The sequence below is a fragment of the Pogoniulus pusillus genome, chromosome Z, assembly GCF_015220805.1.
Source record: "Pogoniulus pusillus isolate bPogPus1 chromosome Z, bPogPus1.pri, whole genome shotgun sequence".
Taxonomy (NCBI): Eukaryota; Metazoa; Chordata; class Aves; order Piciformes; family Lybiidae; genus Pogoniulus; species Pogoniulus pusillus.
Window position 1 is genome coordinate 14,395,233 of NC_087309.1, and position 22,537 is coordinate 14,417,769.

Consider the following 22,537-nt stretch of genomic DNA (forward strand, 5'->3'; position numbering starts at 1 on the left):
CAGTCATCACATTATTTTATTCCAAATTCCATTGCAAATCATTTATGTCACCCTGAAATAAAATGGCCATCATGCAGAGCAGGAGACTAAGGAAATCACCCAGAACATGATAAAGAGCTGCAGGAGCAGTTAGTATCCATTCCACCAGCAGCAGAACATGCACACTCAGGGTATTTGTGAAGAAGAAATGCTGTCCAGAGCAGATGTCCAGGTGCCAGGGGACACATTTTATCATAATGCCCCTGATCTTTACAGCTTTTCTTTTCAGGGGTGACCTCATTGCTGTCTACAACTACCTGAAGGGACATTGCAGCCAGGTAGGGGGTGGCCTCTTCTCCCAGTCAACCAGCAATAGAACAAGAGGACACAGTCTCAAGTTGTGCCAGGGGAAGTCTAGGCTGGATGTTAGGAGGAAGTTGTTGTCAGAGAGAGTGATTGGCATTGGAATGGGCTGCCCAGGCAGGTGGTGGAGGCACCATCCCTGGAGGTGTTCAGGAAAAGCCTGGATGAGGCACTTAGTGCCATGGTCTAGTTGACTGGATAGAGCTGGGTAATGGTTTGGACTGGATGATCTTGGAGGTCTCTTCCAACGTGGTTGATTCTATGATTCTTAAATCTTCATCTCCTGGATCCATGGGAAGTTTAAGATACTAAAATGCCTCTATTTCTAAGTCAGTCTTATGAGCTGGGGGGCTGATATACACATTTTGGACAGATAGCATCAGTTGAATAAGGAAATATGGTTTAAATATTCCAGGTATCCCATAAAGACTTCAGGGATGATTTTACAACCACTTCCAGGCACCCTTCAAGTTTTGCAGGTATAATTATCTGCAGGTGCAAACCTAGAGGAGACTTTTAATGCTTTACGTTCTGGGCTGAAGATCCTATAGTTTTCTGTTAGTATCTTTTTAATGTACAGTCTGTGTGTGTGTGTGTCCCCATCATTAACAAAGACTGCCCTCCACAAGGCACTGAGTTATTCCCCAAAAGTGTGCTCTGCTACAAAGTGGAATATGTCTGGAAATGAAAAGGCTGTAAGCAACTATTCATGCCACTTCCACAGCAGATCTACAGAGTTCTGTTCAAAATAGAACCTAAACCATGTGTCAGACACATCCTGATGCAACTGGTGTGGTTAGACAGAGGCCCAGACAGCACCAAGTCCTGGACAGCCTACTGCAAAGGGAAAGCAGCTCTTGCCTGGACCTCTCTTAGGAGAAAGCTCTTCACAGAGAGAGTGATTTGCCTTTGGAGTGGGCTGCCCAGGGAGGTGGTGGAGTCACCATCTCTGGAGGTGTTGAAGAAAAGCCTGGATGAGGCACTTAGTGCCATGGTCTAGTTGACTGGCTAGGGCTGGGTGCTAGGTTGGACTGGCTGATCTTGGAGGTCTGTTCCAACCTGGTTGATTCTATGATTCTGTGATTCTGTGATTATCTTGTTATACAGCCCAGTTCTGGACAGCTCATGGTTGGTGGCCACTCTTCTCAGAGTTCCTGATTAAATTCATAAAGCAGAATTAGATTCCACTATATTAGGATCTTATTAGTACTACTGAATTAGATCCAAGGTGAGACAGCTTGGATGCAGTGCTGCTGGGTCAAACAGTCTTCTCTCTTATCCACAGTCTCATACATAATCCAGGTCCATTGATGCTGCAGCTAATGTGACGGCAGCTATAGTACAGCCACTACAATAGCAGCTAGAACAAGCTAAGGGTGAGATGGAAAGACACCACTGCATAAACTCTTGCCATGTCTATAGATGCTTCTTTGCAGCAGGTAAACCTCTGACAAAGAGCCTGGCCCAAGCAAGTAGCACAAAGGCTCCCTAGAAGTAAGCCACATGAGTAAGAAATTCAAGTAGACCTAGTGTTTAGCCTCCACGTGCTCATGCTGCCCAGAGTGTATCACTGCCTGAATGCATCTCCATCCTCTTCCCAACAGTTAGGCACTAGGACAAAACAAGGCTACCCAAAGTTCTCTGTACTGCTCACCCCTGCACTCAGTCGAAGCTGTAAATGTCAGCAAGACTCTTGCCAAGTTTGAGGGTGCATGCAAGTTCACTTGTGGAAAACAAGTCAGAGGATGTGCAGCTCTGAATCCATCTATTTCATTTACAGAGCCTCTTCATTTGGTACATGGGAGTAAAGGCCCAAACCTAACTGCCTGCAAGGGAAAATTATCAGCATTGCTTTCTGCAGCTGTGGTATTGTGAGCTTCCCAGGGAGACCAGGTGCCCCAGTGAAGAATTGTCTGTTATGGAGCTTTGGAAAGACAAATTCACAGCCCATGCCAGTGTATCACTGAAATGAATTGTTTTGTTATAATATAAAGCTTACTGTATGGTAAAGTTGCCAAGACATCAATTCAGTGATAGAGATGTATAGATAGAGATGTATAAGAGCCATCTAAGACTAGAGTAATTTGGACAAATAGCACAGAGTTCACAATCTATACCAGTAAAACATACAGCTTATGATGTCAGATATTTACCAAGCCCAAATTAAACATCTGAGCTACTAGGATGGATGGCTAGGGGCAAAAACATAACTGCCATCATCTCAATATTAAGACTGGTCTAAGTACTTTGTTACCAAACCATTACTCTTGGAGAGAGCCTCGCACAGTGGGAAAACATTTATTTAATTGGACCAAAGTTCTATTGGCTGACCCTGGGCATATTACTGTAACTGATTTTTTAACATCAATACAAGTATATAACCACTTTATTTTGCATCTTCTTGGTGTCTTGGAAGTTCAGAACCAATGCCCTGATGTCAGCTCACACTAGGCATATCATCTCTACATCCCCAGGGATGCTGGTTTCATGAGAGAGTTTAGTGGTTTTGCCCTGAAATGTGTGAGCTGCATAGCTGCACTGATGTAGTCAACACATGAGCAAGCAGGGACTCACGTGGATTTGCCACACCAACACTAATGCACCAGGAGCAGTACAAGAAGCACTGAGCAATTCACCCTCAGAGGTGCTCTCCTCTCTGTCCTCTGAGTACCTCCAACTAGGGCTGCAGGGATGTTTGGCTTGCTAAAGGCCCCCATGAAGCACCTGTGCTTAGTGGAGAGGGCCCACATGAATTCCTAAAGCTTTTGTCAAGGCTGTGAGATGTGCAGCTGATCCTCAGCATCTGCTAAAAGCCCTCTGATTTATGATGTAACATCAACTGTTTGCATGATTGGGCTACAGCTGAGAGAGATTTGTAGCCTTAACGGTTGTAGAGGTGTGGTAGACTTGAGGAGGAAGAAATGCTGCTGCCTGCGTTTTCTCATCTCTGTTGCTTTATGACTTCTGTGTCCTCCCTAATCAGATTGAGCAAAAGTAAATTAATAGTTTTAGGGCCCTGAGCTACAACATGAGCCTGCCATCCTGAGGCAAGCATCTCGGGCAAGCCGCAGCCAGCTCAGCCCATCACTGTGGTGAATTTCTGCTGGTGGGGAATCTACCACTCCCTGACACGCCTGGCCAAATTGAGATGACCTGTCCCCATGCTCAACTGTAATCTCCCTTGACTTTCTCTCAGCTTGAATTAGAGCAGTGCTGCTTCCAGGCTCTCACCTTGCCATCAATGGTGACTGCAGCAAAGACTGTGGAGGAGTAAGGAGACCAGGCAACATCCCCCACAGCAGAATTCAGGTCATAAACAAACATTGGAGTCCTGTAAAATAAGATCCAAAGAGAAGATCTCAGTTAAACACATGCCACTCTGGAAGGGAAGCATTGAGCTATGATCACTTTGCTGCTGAAGCCTGTGCTGTTCAAGGCCAGCTACAGAAGTGGGAGGTGGGTTATTTCTGTCAGATAACAGCCAGCAGCAAGGCAAAGCAAAGTACCAACCCAGCTGGGTCAGGATTGGACCAGCTGTGAAGAGTAAAGGTAGCATGTTTCTCTCTGAAAGCATTTTGAGAACTTTCCCACAACACTTACAGCAAGGTGGAGTTTCTTAGTTTAATAGTTGTGCTAGTTTGAAGCAGGCTAGAATGTTTTGGTGAGAAGAACTAGATTACAGGCTGTGAAAGGAAAACAGTGGTGATGTCTACTTCACTCATAGGCTTGCTGAGATGTATAGGAGCAAGAAATAGAACCATAGATAACCACTCTCACTTGGGCTGCTGGCTGAGCTGCAGCTTACTCTCTAACCTCACCCTCCATTTTGGCTTAACCCACTTTGCTTCCTAACCTCTTGGCTGAACCTCCATTCTTCCTTGGGACTGGGGTAAGGTTGAGAGGGGCAGGGGGAAGGTGCAGGGGTGGTTGGGAGCCCCTCCTGAGGACTCAGGTTTCTGGGAGGGGAGTTGTGTTTCTGTATTACCTTTTACCTTGTATATTTCTGTCTATAACTGTATATACTGTATATATCTGCTTGTATATTGTGCTAGCTGTAAATATAAGCTTCATTCATATTTCCAGAGCCTGGCTGAGTCTAGTCTGGGTGATTTATAAAGTGTATGGGGGGATGGGGAACACCCAAACCACCACAGGAGTCATAGTGGAAAAAATAGTTTTCCCTCTCTGGACTTCTGACAACAACATTGACTATTAGAGCAGTATTGGCAACAGCACATATTTAATTCTGACTGATTTACAACAAAATCAATTCCTGATTGAAAACAGATGTTTCTCAACCACTAACCCTGAACTTTGTTATGTGGTTTTAAATGTTTAGGTTTCTTTTTTTATCCCTCTCTGTCTCTTAAGACAGCAGCTGACATTTCTCTATAATATGGCTCCAGATGAATAACCCTGTCACAGTAGGTCCTATTTGAAGAAAGCCATGTCCAAAGCAAAGCAGGCAGGCTCTGTGCTGAGTTGCATTGTTTGGCAAGTTCCTGGGGCAGTCGATGCTAAATCTTACATCTCATACCTGGGGGTCATATAAATCTCAGTCACCAGCCCCAAAAACAGAGTTAAGATTGCAACTAGCCATACCAGCAACTAAGGGGGAAGGTGAGACTGAGGTATGAGCAGAATGGACACATATTGCTGGCATGTCAGGTGAGACCTCCCCACCCATGCCACCATCTAGCAGGACCTACTTGATGGTGTGATCCCAGATCTTGACTGTCCAGTCAGAGCTGCAGGAGATGAAGACTTTCAAATGGTAGGGATTCCAGCTGACTGAGTCCACAGCCATGTGATGGGCTTCAAACACATCCAGAAACTGGCTTGAATAGCTTTTGGAACACTGTGGTGGAAAGAACTAGTTAGTAATCAGAGCTAGATCTTCTTTTGGAGCTAATATTCCTGCAGAAAGATGGCTCTGAATATTTGTATGGCCTCTCAGGCTCTTCTGGACTGGCTGGGAAGAGATGGCTGGTACCCAGGAGTGCCAGGAACTAAATAATATAGCACATGCTAGACCACTGGCATGCACTACTGATCTCTCTTCTGCATTACACAGAAGCAAGAATTGAAGTTGTCTGGTTCCATTTACAGCCAGAGCCAGGCCACAGAGCCCATTCTGCACTAAAGAGTTGCCTCACCTTCCTGCCAGCCCAGGGCTCCTGATGTGCCTCTGTAAAAGGCTCTCAGCCTGTTGTGTTGCTGAGGAGTGTACTCTAGTAACAGTGCTGTGCTCTCAGCACAGGAATAAGCTATCAGATCCTTTGGCTCTAAGGACTTTGGGAACAAGCCTGAGGTGTCTTTCCTTGCCATGACCCTGCATCAGCCTGCTCTGAAAGCCTGCTCCATCACACAGCTTTGCAACTCCTTATCTTGTGCTACTTGTGACCTTTAGGAGGGGTGTGAGCATCACATGAGGTGGGCCAGCACTCGGGCATGACCTTGATGGGCAGGTGAGTCACTCTATGTCCTACCCGATGGCAGCCTCTAAACTGGGACAACCCTGCACATGCATGCTAGTGTCAGGCCAGCATCTTCACAGCTGCAAATATCACCAAATGGCAAAATGCAGAGTATGTGAAAGAGCTGGAAAATATTTGGGAGACCTGGAAAAGTTCCTTTGTGATTGAGTTCATGAAGGGAGGGAGAAAATATAATCCACTTTCTGCACAAGCAGAGTATGGAACTCACTCCAGATCCTGTCAGTTCTGTGTACACAGAAAAATGAGATTTTCCTTTCCAAAACTCCTCCCCTCCAAGGGGATTGAGGACTTTGTCCTACAGATAAGGTCCTCTTGCTCGTGTTCTCACACACAAGTTGTTCCCACAGGCAGGCTGTGGTTAGTTTCAGAATTTTGTGTCAGTCTGCCTCAGTACTGTCACTGCACAAACTTTGCAGCACCTTTCATTACACCCTAATGAATTCAGAAATACATCACCTGCCTGAGCAGCAGGATTGCTGAAGTGTTGCATGACTTTAATTCTTTCAAACCAAAGCTCTAACTTATCATAAGACCTGTCTTCTTCTGCACTCCTTGTGCACTGGTGAAGAAGATATAAAATGGGGCAGGAAAGGAGAGGGGGAGATGGAGGTGCAGGTAGTGGGTGGAAGGGGCTAAATTATTCACACAGCCACAGCTCCTGCACCTCTGGGAGGTTTCTGTGGTAGAAAATGGAAACAAGAATCATAGAATCACAATCATAGAATCAACCAGGTTGGAAGAGATCTCCAAGATCAGCCAATCCAACCTAGCACCCAGGCCCAGCCAGTCAACTAGACCATGGCACTAAGTGCCTCATCCAGGCTTTGCTTGAACACCTCCAGGGATGGTGACTCCATCACCTCCCTGGGCAGCCCATTCCAATGGCAAATCACTCTCTCTGTGAAGAACTTCCTCCTAACATCCAGCCTATAATTCCACCAGCACAACTTGAGACTGTATCCCCTTCATCTACCCCCCAAGACTTACTGGCAATGTGTGCATCTTGCTAACGGTTTGGTGCACACTCTGTCTCTGAATTACTGTCCTTGTGTGTAATTATGGGACTGAAATCTCCTTTAATGGCATGTTTCATAACTTTGCTTCATAATTATTAATGTTCAGTCACCAGGAAAATTGGTACTTGGCTGTTTTGAAAGTCACTTTACTGGGAATAGTCAAAACGGGTCATGAGCAATCACCACAAGATAGAAGCCACTTTATCCACCTGCTCTTTCAATTTTGTGGATTGAAGGTCCCCAGTACTCCAGTTTTGAGGAATGAGATCCTAACCAGATTTACCCACATTCAACATGACTGTTACACTGTTTTCAAAGCCTTGTTGGGGTTGAGCCCTTGATCAGTGCAGCTCTCCTAGCGCTAGTACAGGAGGATCATCCCCACACTGTTCACCCCAGACTTTGATATTGTCTCTGATGTGCAAGACAGGGCCATGTTCTTCCCAAGACACATTCTGAAGAAACATCATAAACTTAAGGAAAACTCAGAAGGAAGTATGACATTAATGAATAAGTGAGTCTCTGAGCTAACCAGAACTGCTGGCAAAGTCTTCCCCTGCTATTCACTTACAAAACCCTACAGTTATTAGACACATGTCAGAATGAAAACAAAAACCCTGGAAATTTTGACACCTAACTCCTGACAAGGCAGCTTTAAGAAAAGATGAGCAGATTCAGGGAGCAGGTATTTGTGCAGCCTGTCTGATCTTCTAGAGCACTGCTCCAATTTGCTGAGAGCACTTTTCCTGTATTCAGACAGTGGTAGATATGTGTGAATAGGAAATGGCATTTTTATGATGGCACAGGAGGGCAAGGATGTGTCTGTGACAGTACAGGAAAAGAGTATGAAGATGGATGGTGACAGGGCTACAAAATAGAGTGGGGCAATACTGAGAGGAAAGAAGAACTCCAAGGACACAAAACTTATGAATAATCTTCATTAACAGTGCTTCACTTTCACAGAATCACAGAATCAGTCAGGGTTGGAAGGGACCCCAAGGGTCATCTAGTTCCAACCCCCCTGCCATGGGCAGGGACACCCTACCCTAGGTTAGGATACTTTGTTCTAGACCTTAGCCTGACACAAAACTCCTCCACATCACTGGGGAATGGAGGCTCACTTGCATCCATATGATAGAGGTGATTTCTTTTGTTCCCTAAGAGAAACACTGAGACTGACCTAAAAAGTAATCTTTTACAGAGGAGGTGCTTCTGGCAACAGAAAGTACTGCCCAACACTGGCACCCCCAGGTAGATCAGGACACTCAGCTGTCATTCAGGAAGCACTGACACAAACAGTCCTGCACTGTGACCTGGTGTTACTGACATCACCAGAGGGTCTCTACGGGTTTTGCTCAGTGCCTTCTTGTAGAGATCTGTAACAGAAATGCTAAGGTCTGCGGAAAGGCTTACAAATGCAAACCAGGGCATGTGAATGTATCAGGAGAAACAACCGGAAATGGCATAAAAAAAGAGGTAACTGGACAGGACAAATGAATGTCCCAAAGATAAGGTGATAAGAAGATCAGGAACAGAACTCAGGCCATAAAATATCTAGACAAGGAAAAGAACTTTGCTTAAGACAAAGCATGACTAGACACTGAAGCAAATGATCTCTCCATTGCTGAAGGGTCACTGGAAGCTGGAGCCTCTAGAGACCAGTTTGTCATCATCACTTAAGGAAACCCCAGAAGATACAATAAGAATTCATTATCTTTTGTCTTCTGTATGACCACAGGAAATCCTGCCCTGACCACACAGTATGAGAGAATAAGCATGAACGGAATAAGTTTTGCTTAAAAATGGAATCTTTTTTTCCTTCTCTACAGTCTTGCAGTGAGTTTTATTATATTCATTTGTTACCCTCTCAATCAAACTGCCTAGGATATTAAAAAAAAAAGGCCTCTCTTACTTGAATATGCTCTGTTGAAGCCCTGCTTCTAACCAAAGAGTTGAAGCCTCAGCATTTCAGTCTGAATCTCAGAGAAGGCATTTTTTTGACAACAAAGCTGAACAATTCCTAAACAGAAAATAAGATATGCAAAGAGGCAGTTTTGCATTACAGAATCATACTCATGCAGAAACAGTTTGTCCTCTATGAAAAAGGGCAATAGATAGGTCTGTGTGTAATTAAGATAATGATTTCTTGGCTTCAGAAGCGCTATTAACTAAGTAATTTCTATAAATTCACCATAATTGTTCTGCAGCTAAAGAATTAACATATTATCATGCTGTTTGTGGGCATGTCTGGTCTTTAAAAAAAAAAAAAAAGCTTCACTCAAATCCACTTTCCAATTTATTTCATAAATAACTTAAAATCCATCCCATGTGGAGAGCAGCCTACATCTGATCCCTGGCTCACAGAGCATGCAATGACTCTCTTTTTCCTATGGTAACCCATGCAAACTGATGGCAGACAGCCTCTTCCTGCCCATGGGAACACCTGGGGTTTATGGGGTAGTGTTGCATAATATAAGAGTAGTCCTACTTTTTCACTCAGGCACATCAACACAGGAATGTTTTGCTAACACAGGAATGTTTTGCTCCTTACCGGTGACCCTGAAGTCAGACTCAGCATCAAGAAGAGAGAAAACCCTCTGTAACAGTATCTCTGCTTTGTTCACCCAAGGAATGGTCCAAGTCTGTGTGTTGCTTCATGGCCTGGAATCACTTCTTATGCCAAAATCTCACCTTAGTTCTAGTTTTACTGAAGATCAGCCAAGGCAGTTCTACAGATATGTCGATGTAAATTCTGCCAAATTCTATTCCTATTCAGTACTCCTCTGTGAAGAATTTCCTTTGCTACATACCTCAGACAGGACAGCAGCCTGAACCTTCCTCCTGAAGGGTTGCTCAGCAACCTGAATCTTCCTCTTGAAGGGTTGCTGATGGCCCTCACCTAACACTGACATCCACTCCCATATTCACTGACATCTGTCACTCATCTAAGCACAGATGAAGTTGAAATATGTGGTTTCTTACCCAATACTCAGTGTACCAGCTTAGAACATCTGCCCACAGCTGAACAGGTGCCTTGTATGCCAACAGAATCACCTACCTCACTGCCCATCGTGCATCAGCCCAACCCCCAACACACACATTTTCCACAACTCTCTTCTGTATCTGTCTAGTCAAAGGCAAGTGAGCACTACTCAGAAACCCTCCCTAGATACTGCCTGACAGAGGAAGAGATTTCAGTCAGCATCATCCCTCTGGAAGGACCACATGTTTGTTAAGTTGTGAGGAGAGTCTGAGGGAGCTGGGGTTGTTTAGCTTGCAGAAGAGGAGGCTCAGGTCTGACCTCATTGCTGTCTACAAATACCTGAAGGGAGGCTGTAGCCAAGTGGGGGTTGGTCTCTTCTCCCAGACAACCAGCAACAGAACAAGGGGACACAGTCTCAAGTTGTGCTGGGGGAAGTATAGGCTGGATGTTAGGAGGAAGTTGTTGCCAGAGAGAGTGATTGGCATTGGAATGGGCTGCCCAGGGAGGTGGTGGAGTCATTGTCTCTGGAGGTGTTCAAGAAAAGCCTGGATGAGGCACTTAGTGCCATGGTCTAGTTGACTGGCTAGGGCTGGGTGCTAGGTTGGACTGGCTGATCTTGGAGGTCTCTTCCAACCTGGTTGATTCTATTATTAAGTCCATTTTGCCTAAATGGTTGATATTTATTTCAGAATACAGTTTCCTTTGGTTTCCTTTTTCTCTGTTCTGGTTCTCTTTTGCTGGCAGGACATTGGGAAGGAACTCACATCATCCTTTAGGGATGTGTATGTTATGGTCTTGCTGATAGTCCACACCACACACTGAAGGCCTGTGGCTACCACATTAACAAAGCCCCACAGCCAGCTCAGAACAATGCTGTGCAAATAGAATTTAAATAAATAAGCAGCTACTGGCTTGACTGTCAAGGCTAAATACAGTAGAGGTCAAAGTTTCCTATTTTAGCTTGTTTTGTTAATAAAGCACAATGACTGTGTCCTGTTCTCTGCTTGCCTCCCCTTGCCAGCAGATTTTGATCACACTGGTAATCTCAGACAGCATGCAGCTGGCTGCACATAGGACTTGGCAATATTAAGGTCATACACATTCTATAAAAATGGATGGCCACCAGGTAAAAACTTCTAGGTCTCACTCTTAGTGTGCTCCCACTCTAAGAAGGGCAGATAAGGCTTGGCTGCTGCCTTCACCACATGACTGGAGCTGGCTGCCCAACAGGTTCCAGCTGGTGCTGGGCACTAAGGTGTCAGGCTGCAGAAGGGAAGGAGATGGCCATCACTGGCTGCAGAAATAAAAGGTTACAGCATGGAGGTGAGATCACCGAGCTGGGCATGGCATGGTGGTGATTAGATGGCAGATGGACCAGAGCAAATAGTGAGGAATTAGAGATAGGAGGGCAAGAAGAAAGGACCAAGAGGAGAATCTGGGCTGTAACTGTGGAAATGAAGGCTGCAGTGCACTAATCCATAGGCAGCAAGGCTTCGTTAGTCTCATTGCTCATGGGATAACAGGTCTAAAAAGAAAAAGATGACATTTTCTCCCTCATTTCTCCATAGCCACGTGGACAAAGTTAAGATGCCTTTTAACTTTTGCTCTGATCATAGTTAGCACCTCACTTGCATAGCTGCTACCCTACCCACAAAGCACTCTGGGATGCAGTTTGCATGAAAAACGTTTCTGCAAAATAAAGTCTTAATTGGGTCTGTGCAGAGAGCTCCCTCCAACCCTCTCAATCTCTGTGCTGATCTCAGGCTAACCACAGGGATCCAAGGGCAGGACCGGGCTCTGAAATTCTACTTTGTTGCTGCCTCAACACACAGTTAGGATGACGAACATGAAGGACAAGCATGGCTCAGACGATGTAAAACAAGGGACAAAGAAACCATTCTTACCTTATAGATCTTTCCCTCTTCAGTACCAACAAGAAACAAATAGTCTATCTTTTTGTGAAAATCGAATGATGTCCCACAGCCTGTTAACAGAATAAAGGTCTGTCAGACAGAGAATTTGTTCATCTGGCCAGAACACATTCCCTGCACACTGCCAATGCTTTCAGAAGTGGTTCGTTAGCCAGAAGCTCACAGAAGTAATTAGAGCCACACCTTCTGCAAACACTTTCTAATCTGTACCTGTCCAAAAGACCTCCAGTTTGAAAAGCTAGCATAGAAAACAGAAAACAGGAACTGAAAGACCTGTAAGGGAACTGGAAGAACAGATTGGCCCAAGATTTATGTTGCTAAGAATTTAAAATGTGTGTTGCAAATGTAAGAGTCAGGAGGATCAGGCCTGCCTCCTATTGGGGAAGAACAAAGCTTTTCTGTTTGTTTAGTGTTCCCATTTTTCTGCTTGTTTAGCATTCCCAAACAGAAATGCATAAAAGGGTCCAGAGAGGAAACAGCACATCACACCTCCCTGTGCCCTTGCCATCCTTACGACAGAAGCCATTTAGCAGGCTTACTCCAGTAAAGCCAATAGCAAAGGATGTGATTTGGGAAGAAATCTTCTGCCAGGATCAGAAGAATCCTCTTATCTTCAAAAGCCCTGAATTGAGCAACATTGTGAATCATGTCTAAACCAGTTTTTAACCACAACAGGATGTGACTTCTTGAGATTTTGTAGCTTTTGCTTCTGAGGCAGATGTGACAGCGTTCAAGAAAACCAGTTCACATCATGGCAAATTTCATCAGGATCCACGAGGAGCAGATGGGATGTCTGCTGAGTGCCAAGGTAACTTGGGGCTGTTGATCAGTAGGGATGCCCATAGCAATCATCACACAAGAAACAGCAACAAGCAGACAAGGCTCAGAAGCAGACTGAGAACTGCTTCAGAGAGCTTGATGCAAAGGCAGCTGTCTTAAATGTTAAGTCTTAAATGTTAACAGAATGTAGTCCTCAAAGGAATTGTTAAGGTCATTTCAACCCTGCAATACTGTCTGCATTTTTAACTTTAAAGCAGATTGTTAAATATTCAAGAGAAGTCTTTGAAAATCCATCTCCCAGTAATACCAACAGTTAATCCTAAAGCCACTGGGAGTTATGCAGTATGCTGCTTTAGTTGCTGTCTTGCAACCTATGTAAACCTTCTCAAAAACGAATTTTTAGCAGTTAGTAGAATAAAAACACAGTAATTTATAAGTGCAGAGCACATGCCTTCTCCAAATCTAGGCATCACAGCATCACAGCCAAAAGCAGGTGCAGTAGGATCACTGAGGGATTGCTCAAGGCTCCCTGTGTAGTCCTGGACCTCCAGAGTTGACTCATCCCATTTTATCTCAAACACAGGACTGTCAGGATGAGAGGATTCAGGATGAGAGGATTCAGCCTAGAAGGACTGCACTGTTCCCACTCTCTGTGGAGGGAATATAACACGGTAGCTCAGAATAGATACTGTGGTTTAAGAGAGCCAAACTCCCATACAATACATCCCACCACTGGCTGGATGTGTTGTGTACCCCAGACAGGGCAAAGGTTGTTTTTCATCTTGATTTGGCCAGTCCAGATCCATGGCCCACACATGGAACAAAACTGACTTAGTTTTGAAAAGACAGGTAATCAAGTGCACTGGGTCAGAAGGCACCTTCAAAGGTCTTGTAGTCCAACCCCTCCTGCAGCAAGCAGGGACATCCCCAGCTAGATCAGGTTGCTCAGAACCCCAGCAAGCCTGACCTTGAATGTTTCCACCACCTTCTTGGGCAACTTATTCCCCTGTTCCACCAACTTTACAGTAAAGAATTTATTCCTAATGTCCAATCTAAATCTACCCACTCTAGTTTAAAACCAGCACTTTTCCTCCTAGTGCTACAGGTCCTTTCGAGCAGCCCCTCCCCAGCTCTCTCATGGGCCCCTTTCAGATACTGGAAGGCTGCTTTACAGAGTCATCCCAGAGCTTTCTCTTCTCCAGGGTGAACAACCCAACAGAAAAGATGTAGTGGTTTGGGTGCTACCCACCCCTCCACACTTTGGAAATCACCCAGACTAGACTCAGTTGGCTCTGGAAATTGACTGAAGCTTATATTTACAGCTAGCACAATATACAAGCAGATATTTACAGTATATACAGTTATAGACAGAAATACACAAGGTAAAAGGTAATACAGAAACACAACTCCCCTCCCAGAAACCTGAGTCCCCAGGAGGGGCTCTCAACCACCTTTCCACCTTCTCCCACCTTTCTACCTTACCCCAGACGTTGCCTTGTGCCCCAAGGAAGAATGGAAGGTTGGCCGAGGGGGTTAGGAAGCAAAGTGGATTAATCAGAGAGACGGTAGGTGAGATTAGAGAGAAATGCAGCTCAGAGCCCAGGCAGAGAGTGACTCCCTTATCTATGTTTGGATTCTTGCTCTTATACCTCTCAGCAAGCCTATGAGGGAAGTAGACATCACCACTGTTTCTCTTTCACAGCCTGTAATCTAGTTCTTCTCACCAAAACATTCTAGCTAGCTTCAAACTAGCACAACCGTCTTCTTAGGAGAGGTGTTCCAGCCATGTCATTGTCTTTGTGGTCCTCCTCTGGACTTCCTTTATCAGCTCCATGTCCTCTCTGTGTTGAGGGCCCCAGAGCTACAGCCCTCCAGGTGAAGTCTCACCAGAATTTAGTAGAGTAGCAGAGTTACCTCTCAACCTGCTGGCCACACTTCTTTTGACCATGAAATGCTTTGCAGAAGTCCAGATAGATGATATAGTCTACAACTATATCATCTGAGGGGTGGTTGTGGCCAGGAGGAGGTTGCTCTCTTCTCTCAGGTGGCCAGCACCAGAACAAGAGGACACAGCCTCAAGCTGTGCCAGGGGAGATTTAGGCTGGAGGTGAGGAGAAAGTTCTTCAGTGAGAGAGTCATTGGGCACTGGAATGGGCTGCCCGGGGAGGTGGTGGAGTCGCCGTCCCTGGGGCTGTTCAAGGCAGGATTGGACGTGGCACTTGGTGCCATGGTCTAGCCTTGAGCTCTGTGGTAAAGGGTTGGACTTGATGATCTGTGAGGTCTCTTCCAACCTTGGTGATACTGTGATATCCTGTGGTCTTCCCTTGTCCACTGACACTGTCACTGCTGTATTAGTCAGGCGGGAATTGCCCTCAGTAAAGTCATGGTGGCTGTCATGAATCAACTCTGTCTTCCATGTGCCTTCTCAGAGCATCTAGGAGGATCTGTTCCATGATCTTCTCAGACACAGAGGTGAGGCTGAGAGGTTAGTAGTTCCCAGGGTCCTCTTTTTTACACCTCTTAAAAATGGGTGTAATGTGTCCCTTTTCCCAGTCACCAGGGACTTCACCTGACTGCCAGAACTTTTCAAACTTTGTGGAGAGTGGCCTGGTAACTACACCAGCCAATCCCTCAGGACTCAGGGGTGCATCTCATCAGGTCCCAGAGACTGGCTCAGGTTCCCCCAGGTGGTCATGATCTTTGTCTCCACTTACATTGAATGAGACTTCATCCATGTGGTCCCTGACTTGTGCTCCTTCAGCCTGGGAGGTGTGAGGAGAGAAGTTGACAGTGAAGACTAAGGCAGAAATGTTTTTGAGACCCTCAGCCTTCTCCTTGTCTGTTGTTACTAGCTCACCATTCTTGCTCATTGTGAGGTTCATTTTCTTCGACTTTCATTTTCTGGTTGTCATACCTGTAGAAGCACTTCTTTTTTTTCACACCCCTTGCCAAGTTCAGCTCCAGCTGCACCCTGGCCTTCCTGACCTCATCTCTATACAACTAGGCAGCATGCCTGTTCTCCATTTACCTGTCCCTGTTTGAACTGCCTATGCAGTTCCTTCTTACCTTTAGCTTCACCATGCTGGTCTCTTCCCTTCCTTGCTTGATTTCTCACATCTGGGGACTGAGAGCTCTTGTGCTTCACCGAAAATGTCCTTAAAAAATCTGCCAGATCTGTTCTGCTCTCTTATCCCTGAAGATCATTTCCCATGGGATACTGATGACTAACTTCTGAAAAGCTTGAAGTCAGCTTTGCTAAAATTCAGGGTCCTTGTCTGACTTGTGAACTCCACCAGCATGTGTTTGCTGCAGCCCAGGATGCCTCCAGTCTTGATATCCCTGATGAGTTTCCCTTCATGGACAACCATCTGATCCAATATTCAATCCCATTGATTAGGGCTGCCTATTCCCTATCTTAAAAAGGAATCATTGATGCACTCCATGAACGCACCACTCCTGCATTGCCTACAGCTTGCTGTGCGGCTCCAGCAGATGCTGAGGTGAATGAAGTCTCCCAGCAGGACAAGACCCTGTGAGCACAATGCCGAGCCCAGAGAGTGGTGGTGAATGGTGCCACATCCAGGTGGCAGCTGTCACTTGCGGTGTGCCCCAAGGATCAGTGCTGGGCCCAGTCCTGTTCCACATCTTTATTGATGATCTGGACAAGGGGATTGAGTCCAGCATCAGTAAGTTTGCAGATGACACCAAGCTAGGAGCAGGTGTGGATCTGTTGGAAGGTAGGAGAGCCCTGCAGAGGGACCTGGACAGGCTGGATGGGTGGGAAGAGACCGATAGGATGAGAATGAACAAGGCCAAGTGCAGGGTTCTGCACTTTGGCCACAACAACCTCAAGCAGTGCTATAGGCTGGGGACTGAGTGACTGGAGAGCAGCCAGGAAAAAAGGGTCCTGGGGGTACTGGTAGACAGTAGGCTGAACATCAGCCAGCAGTGTGCCCAGGTGGCCAAGAGAGCCAATGGCATCCTGGCCTGCATCAGGAACAGTGTGGCCAGTAGGACAAGGGAGGTTATTCTTCCCCTGTTGTCTTTGGTTCAAATGCAGGTTCCCAGAGACTCTAATAAATTTAATAGACCCAATGACAATTTATAGAATTTATAGAGTGCCCTCCCCTCTTACCCCTCCTTTCCCCAAAAGACAGGGAGAGAGAGAAAGGTAGGGACATCCAAATAAATCAATCTCACTCGATTTGGAAGTAAAAAAGGAAAAGTTTAACAATAACTTAGAAAAAGGTATTGGAGGTAGGGAAGTTTACAAAGGATAAGGAAGGGAAAGCAGCAAAATACAACAAGGGATGGATACAACCCGAGTAATGTGATGGTGTCTCTGCCTCGTGGCTGCCACGTGGTGTGCTGGTATGCAGTATCAGTGTGTGTGTGAAGAGTGAACGCAGGAAAAAAGAGAATGAGACAGGAAACTCCTCTGTCTTTTATAGCACAGGAAGTGGGGGGAGTGGGCTACCCATTACCTGGAGTGTGGCCCACCCCTGGGGAGGGGCCAAGACCCCTAGGGTCAGGTTCAGGGTTACTCCCCCAGGAGTGTTAACCCTATACACCTGTGCTCAACACTGGTCAGGCCACACCTTGAGTGCTGTGTCCAGTTCTGGGTCCCTCAATTCTAGAGAGATGTTGAGGTGCTGGAGCATGTCCAGAGAAGGGCAACAAAGCTGGTGAGGGGCCTGGAACACAAACCCTCTGAGGAGAGGCTGAGGGAGCTGGGCCTGTTTAGCCTGGAGAAGAGGAGGCTCAGGGGTCACCTCATTGCTGTCTACAACTACCTGAAGGGAGGCTGTAGCCAGGTGGGGGTTGGCCTCTTCTCCCAGACAAGCAGCAACAGAACAAGGGGACACAGTCTCAAGTTGTGCCAGGGAAAATCTAGGCTGGATGTTAGGAAGAAGTTGTTGCCAGAGAGAGTGATTGGCATTGGAATGGGCTGCCCAAGGAGGTGGTGGAGTCACCTTCCCTGGAGGTGTTCAAGAAAAGCCTGGATGAGGCCCTTAGTGCCATGGTCTAATTGACTGGCTAGGGCTGGGTGCTAGGTTGGACTGGATGATCTTGGAGGTCTCTTCCAACCTGGCTGATTCTATGATTCTATGATTCCAATTCTCCTGCTCCTTCCAATGTCACTGCCCTTAACTGGAGAGAGAGAGGGAAAAAATAACTTGTTCTCTAGATTCCCTTACCAGCCTTCCCAAGGCCCTGAAGCCTCTTTTGATCACTCTGGGACTACAAGTTGCAGCTTTATCTTCGTCTACAGGGAAGATCAGTAATGGCTAGTTGGCTGAGGACCAAAATGAGCTAGGAGATTTCCTAGTGATATCCTTAACCCAGGCTCCAGGGTGGCACCATACTGCCGTAAGGGGAAGAATCTATCCTGCATACTGGATCCTCTGTTCCTGTCCAAGGGGATCCTCCTACAACTACAAACCTTCTGCTCCTTGTAGATGTGGTTGTGATATAAGCAGTAATGCCTGTGCCTTGTCCACATTGGCATATTCCAGTAAAATCAACATTTTTTAAATGAATATTCACCTTTTTTTTCTGCAAGTGGGAGCAAGATATAAGTAAAACCTGAGTCAATTAGTGGCCATTGCTCCAGACAGACTTTGCTGTACTACGTGATGAAAGAAAGGAGGTGTAACCTTCTTTCCATCTCAGCACCCCACTTTCTATTTAATTCCCTAGAGTGACTGATTAGAGGCTTTGTGCAAGTAATTAAACAGCATGGCAAGGACTTGGGCTCCTACCAGGCATTTGCAGCTGCAGTCCTTCTGGCCCCTGCGTCGTTGTTCCCTCTGCTGACAGCTTGATGACATCTGTATGAACCAGCTCATTCTGCAAGCAGAGGAGATTCCACAGGAATAACACACTTCACAGCAGCAATATGGAAACATTCAGGACTTTGAAACAGCTAATTTAATGGAGGAATTGTTAAAAGCTGTCCCAAAGTTGCTTAATCTATCGTGCTTGCAGTTGGCAGCTTGCTAACATGACATTTTGCATAAAACCTACAGGAAACTGAAGCTTTCACAGCATCACAGGATGTCAGGGAGGTTCACACATCACCGAGCCCAACCCCCCCTGCCAGAGCAGGACCATAGAATCTAGCACAGGTCACACAGGAAAGCATCCAGGTGGGTCTTGAAAGTCTCCAGAGAAGAAGACTCCACAGCCTCTCTGGGCAGCCTGTTCTAGTGCACCATGACCATTACAGTAAAGAAGTTCTTCCTTATGTTGACCCTTGTTCTATCACAGAGCACAGCTGAGAAGAGTTTGTCCCCTCCCTCTTGCTCCCCAATCCTCAGATATTTATAAACATTGATTAGATCCTCTCTAAGTCTTCTCTTCACCAGAAAGAAAATGCCACAGGTCCCTTAGCCTCTCCTCATAGGGCACATGCTCTAGACACTTAATCATCTTTGTAGCCCTCTGTTGGACTCTTTCAAGTATATCCCTGTCACTCTTGAACTGGAAAGCCCCAAACTGAATACAGTATCCAGGTGTGGTCTTACCAGGGCAGAGTAGAGGAGGAGAAGGAGGAGGAGGAGGAGCAGGAGGAGGAGGAGGAGGAGGAAAACCTCCCTCAATCTGCTGGCTCCATTCCTCTTAATGCCCCCCAGGATCCCTTTGGCCTTCTTGGCCATAAGGGTGTGGGAATGTAAAGTGAAGAAGGATAATAACAGGTGGATGCTGACTTTGTTTCCCACCAGCTGCTGGCTACCTTATCTCAGAAGGGATAGATAACGGACACCTTGTTAATGAGGAAAACAAGGTGTGGTTTATGCTGATGGAGTGGGTTGTCCTTGACTACTTATGCTAATGTGTAGGCGTGTGCTTTATGCCCTGAGGGGATATACTGAGAGCAGAAATGATCAATAAAGGTCTCTGGCATAATTCACATTGAATCGTCTGGAGTCCATGTGGCATCGCCTTGAACACACTGATCTGTGGGGCCTTGACCATGTTTCCTGTGGCAAGCTAAACAGATTTCTGCAACATAAGGGCAGTTGCTGTCCCACGGACAGCTTCTTGTCCATCAGGACTACCAGGTCCTTCTCCACAGGGCTGCTCTCCAGCAGATCACCTCTCAGCCTGTACTGGTGTAGTTTGTTATTCCCTCCCATGTGCAGGACTCTGCACTTAGCCTTGTTGAACATCATTAGGTTTCTCTTTGCTCAGCTCTCCAGTCTGTCCCAGCCTGGCTGAATGGCCACACAGCCTTCAGGTGTGCCAGCCAAGCCTCCCAGCTTGGTACTATCAGCAAACTTGTTGAGCAGACTCTGTCAGTCTGTCCCTCTCATCAATGTCATTGACGAAGATGTTGAACAGGACTGGACCCGGCACTGATCCCTGGGGCACTCCACTAGTTACAGATCTCCAGCTGGACTTGGCACCATTGATCACCACTGGTGCACTGGAGCTGAGAGCCACTAGTACCTCACCCAGGCATATGCAGCTGACCTGGAAAGTTTTGACTTTCAGGACCAAAGTTTTTGAGTAAAGGTTGACATTTGCATTAAGTGAAATCACCCTGCGTGATTTAAGATCGATATTGCAAATTATCATGGAGCTAACTAAATCCCACACTAATGGATAGAATCATCGAATCATAGAATAGACCAGGTTGGGAGAGAACTCCAAGATCATCCAGTCCAACTTAGCACCCAGCCCTGTCCAATCAACTATGGCACTAAGTGCCTCAACCAGGCTTTTCTTGCACATCTCCAGGAGTGGCAATTCCTCTGCCTCCCTGGGCAGCCCATTCCAATGGTAAATCACTCCCTCTGTGACCTTCCTACTACTTTCAGAGCAGGCTCAGTTACCAATACTCAAAATCTCATGGGCTCTGAGTTACAAATACAATATCTAGCAAGGAGCTCCCCTACAGGAAAATTGCCCAGTGTTGCTGTTAACAGCAGAGATCTAAAAAGCTGTCACTGCAGGCTCCAGAACAACTGTTCTGTTGAATATTGGGCAAAAAGGTTGTGTCCCCAAGAGTTTACAGTTGAGGCAGGAGACAGAAGACAGATGAAAATACACACAATGTGGGTGGGTATGAGGAAACACCAAGAGGGTAAAGATCCATTCTTAGACTAGCTTTGGGAATGAAAATACTACTGCCAAATGGAGTTGGTTGTGAAGACAAGATATCCTGGGCTTATAAAAAGAATTAAAGATTAAATTAGTGGGTGTGCTAGTTTGAAGCTGACTAGAATGTTTTGGTGAGAAGAATTAGTTCATAGGCTGTGAAAAGGAAACAGTGGTGATGTCTGCTTCACTCATAGGCTTGCTGAGATGTGTAAGAAGAAGAACACAAACATAGATAACAGAGTTGCTCTCTGCCTCGTCGGGGCCGAACTTCTCTCTCTAACCTAACCTGCTGTCTGTGTGACTAATCCATCTGCTTCCTACCCACCCTGGCTAACCCTCCAAGCTACCTTGAGCATAAGGCAAAGTCTTGAGTAAGCTAGAGGGGTGGGAGAAGGTGGAAGGGTGGTTGAGAGCCCCTCCTGGGGACTCAGGTTTCTGGGAGGGCTGTTTTGTGTCTGTATTACCTTTTACCTTCTGTCTACAACTGTCTATATTGTAAATATCTGCTTGCATATTGTGCTAAGCTGTAATTAATTACCTTCATTCAATTTCCAGAGCCACTGAGTCTAGTCTGGGTGATTTTCCAAAGTGTGTGTGTGTGTGGGGGGGGTGACACCCAAATCATCACAGTGGGCAATGTGGGCTGAGGGCTGCATGTTTTCATGCATCTGCAGATTTCCCACTGGAGCACAATGAGAACAAAACATAACTTCATAGCTCAGTGAATCAGTCTTTAGCTAGAGCTTCTCTAAGCCTAAGCAGGGCTCAGAAAAGAGATTCTGTCTGGCAAAGTCAATCCCAAGGAATAGCATGTTAGGGAAGGTGGGAGAAGACCTTTTGAGTTCAGCACTGTAGTTCAGAGGGTACAGCATTCACACGATCACAGGATATTACGGGTTGGAAGGGACCCAAGGAGATCATTGAGTCCAACCCCCTTCACAGCATTCTGTAAGACATTTTTACTGTATTTTGGGGCTGCAAATTGACAGAAAGTTGAAGAAAAGTCAAACCCCATAGAAGAATGTACTTTGCTCTCATACCTTACAATGCTGCACACCCTGGCCTACTGGTGGCAGTACCTGTTCTCCAAGAGAGCAGCAAGAAGCAGAACAGACTCCTGCAGCATGCAGAGTCCTGCCTCCCATTAGTGACTTCTCTTGCAGCCTGTGGGTTACATCAAGTCAAATTCAGTGGGTGATGCTGAGAAAGAGGTCACAGATGCTGGATTATGCATGGAAGAATTGTAAAGAGCAGTGCCCAAAGCATCCAGGAGCAAAGTGTATTCCACCTGCCACTTACTGCCCATTCAAACAGCACTAGTGGTCTGCTGGGAGTCAGGACATGCTGAGCAGGTACTTGCCTCTGATCAGCCTCCCAGGTCTGCCTGCTCTCTGGAGAGTATTTATCAAGTCCAATCCATGTGTGATGGTAATAGGAGCCTGCTCTGAAGAGCAGCTTTGGAGCTCAACCAGTTACCAAGAGCAGCTGCTTCACAATTAGCTTGCCCAGCAGCAGGAAGACAGATCTTGGGATACAGTGAGATTCCTGAGGTTTTGCCACAATAGGAAAACACCAGGGAGGTGGAAAGATCTGCGAGGAGCTGGTAGCTCTCATGGGACAGGGTGAAGAGGCATGGGCACTTTTCACAAGTCCTCAGGGAGTGCAGCAACCAGATCTCTGTGCACCAAGGGTGCAGACCGGGGTGTGACAGGGTATGGCAAGGTGTGATAGGGATCAGTGCTGGGTCCCATCCTCTTTAACATCTTCATAGATGATCTGGATGAGGGCATGGAGTCAGTCATCAGCAAGTTTGCAGATGACACCAAGCTGGGGGCAGATGTGGCTGGGCTGGAGGGCAGAAGGGCTCTGCAGCGGGACCTT

The 22,537-nt window shown here is 46.2% G+C and overlaps 1 protein-coding gene across 2 annotated transcripts in view; it reads right to left on the reverse strand.

The window, feature by feature from the left end:
- Positions 1-22,537, reverse strand: part of DNAI1 (dynein axonemal intermediate chain 1) — a 248,859-nt gene that overhangs the window by 62,379 nt on the left and 163,943 nt on the right. The window contains exons 15-18 of one of the 2 annotated variants that reach the window (XM_064140660.1): positions 18,313-18,400; positions 11,744-11,823; positions 5,052-5,200; positions 3,574-3,673 (exon numbers count right to left, since the gene is read on the reverse strand). In XM_064140660.1, coding sequence (XP_063996730.1) covers positions 3,574-3,673; positions 5,052-5,200; positions 11,744-11,823; positions 18,313-18,400 — 417 coding nt within the window. The remainder of the gene's footprint in view (positions 1-3,573; positions 3,674-5,051; positions 5,201-11,743; positions 11,824-18,312; positions 18,401-22,537) is intronic. The other variant, XM_064140659.1, reaches the window with a different exon arrangement.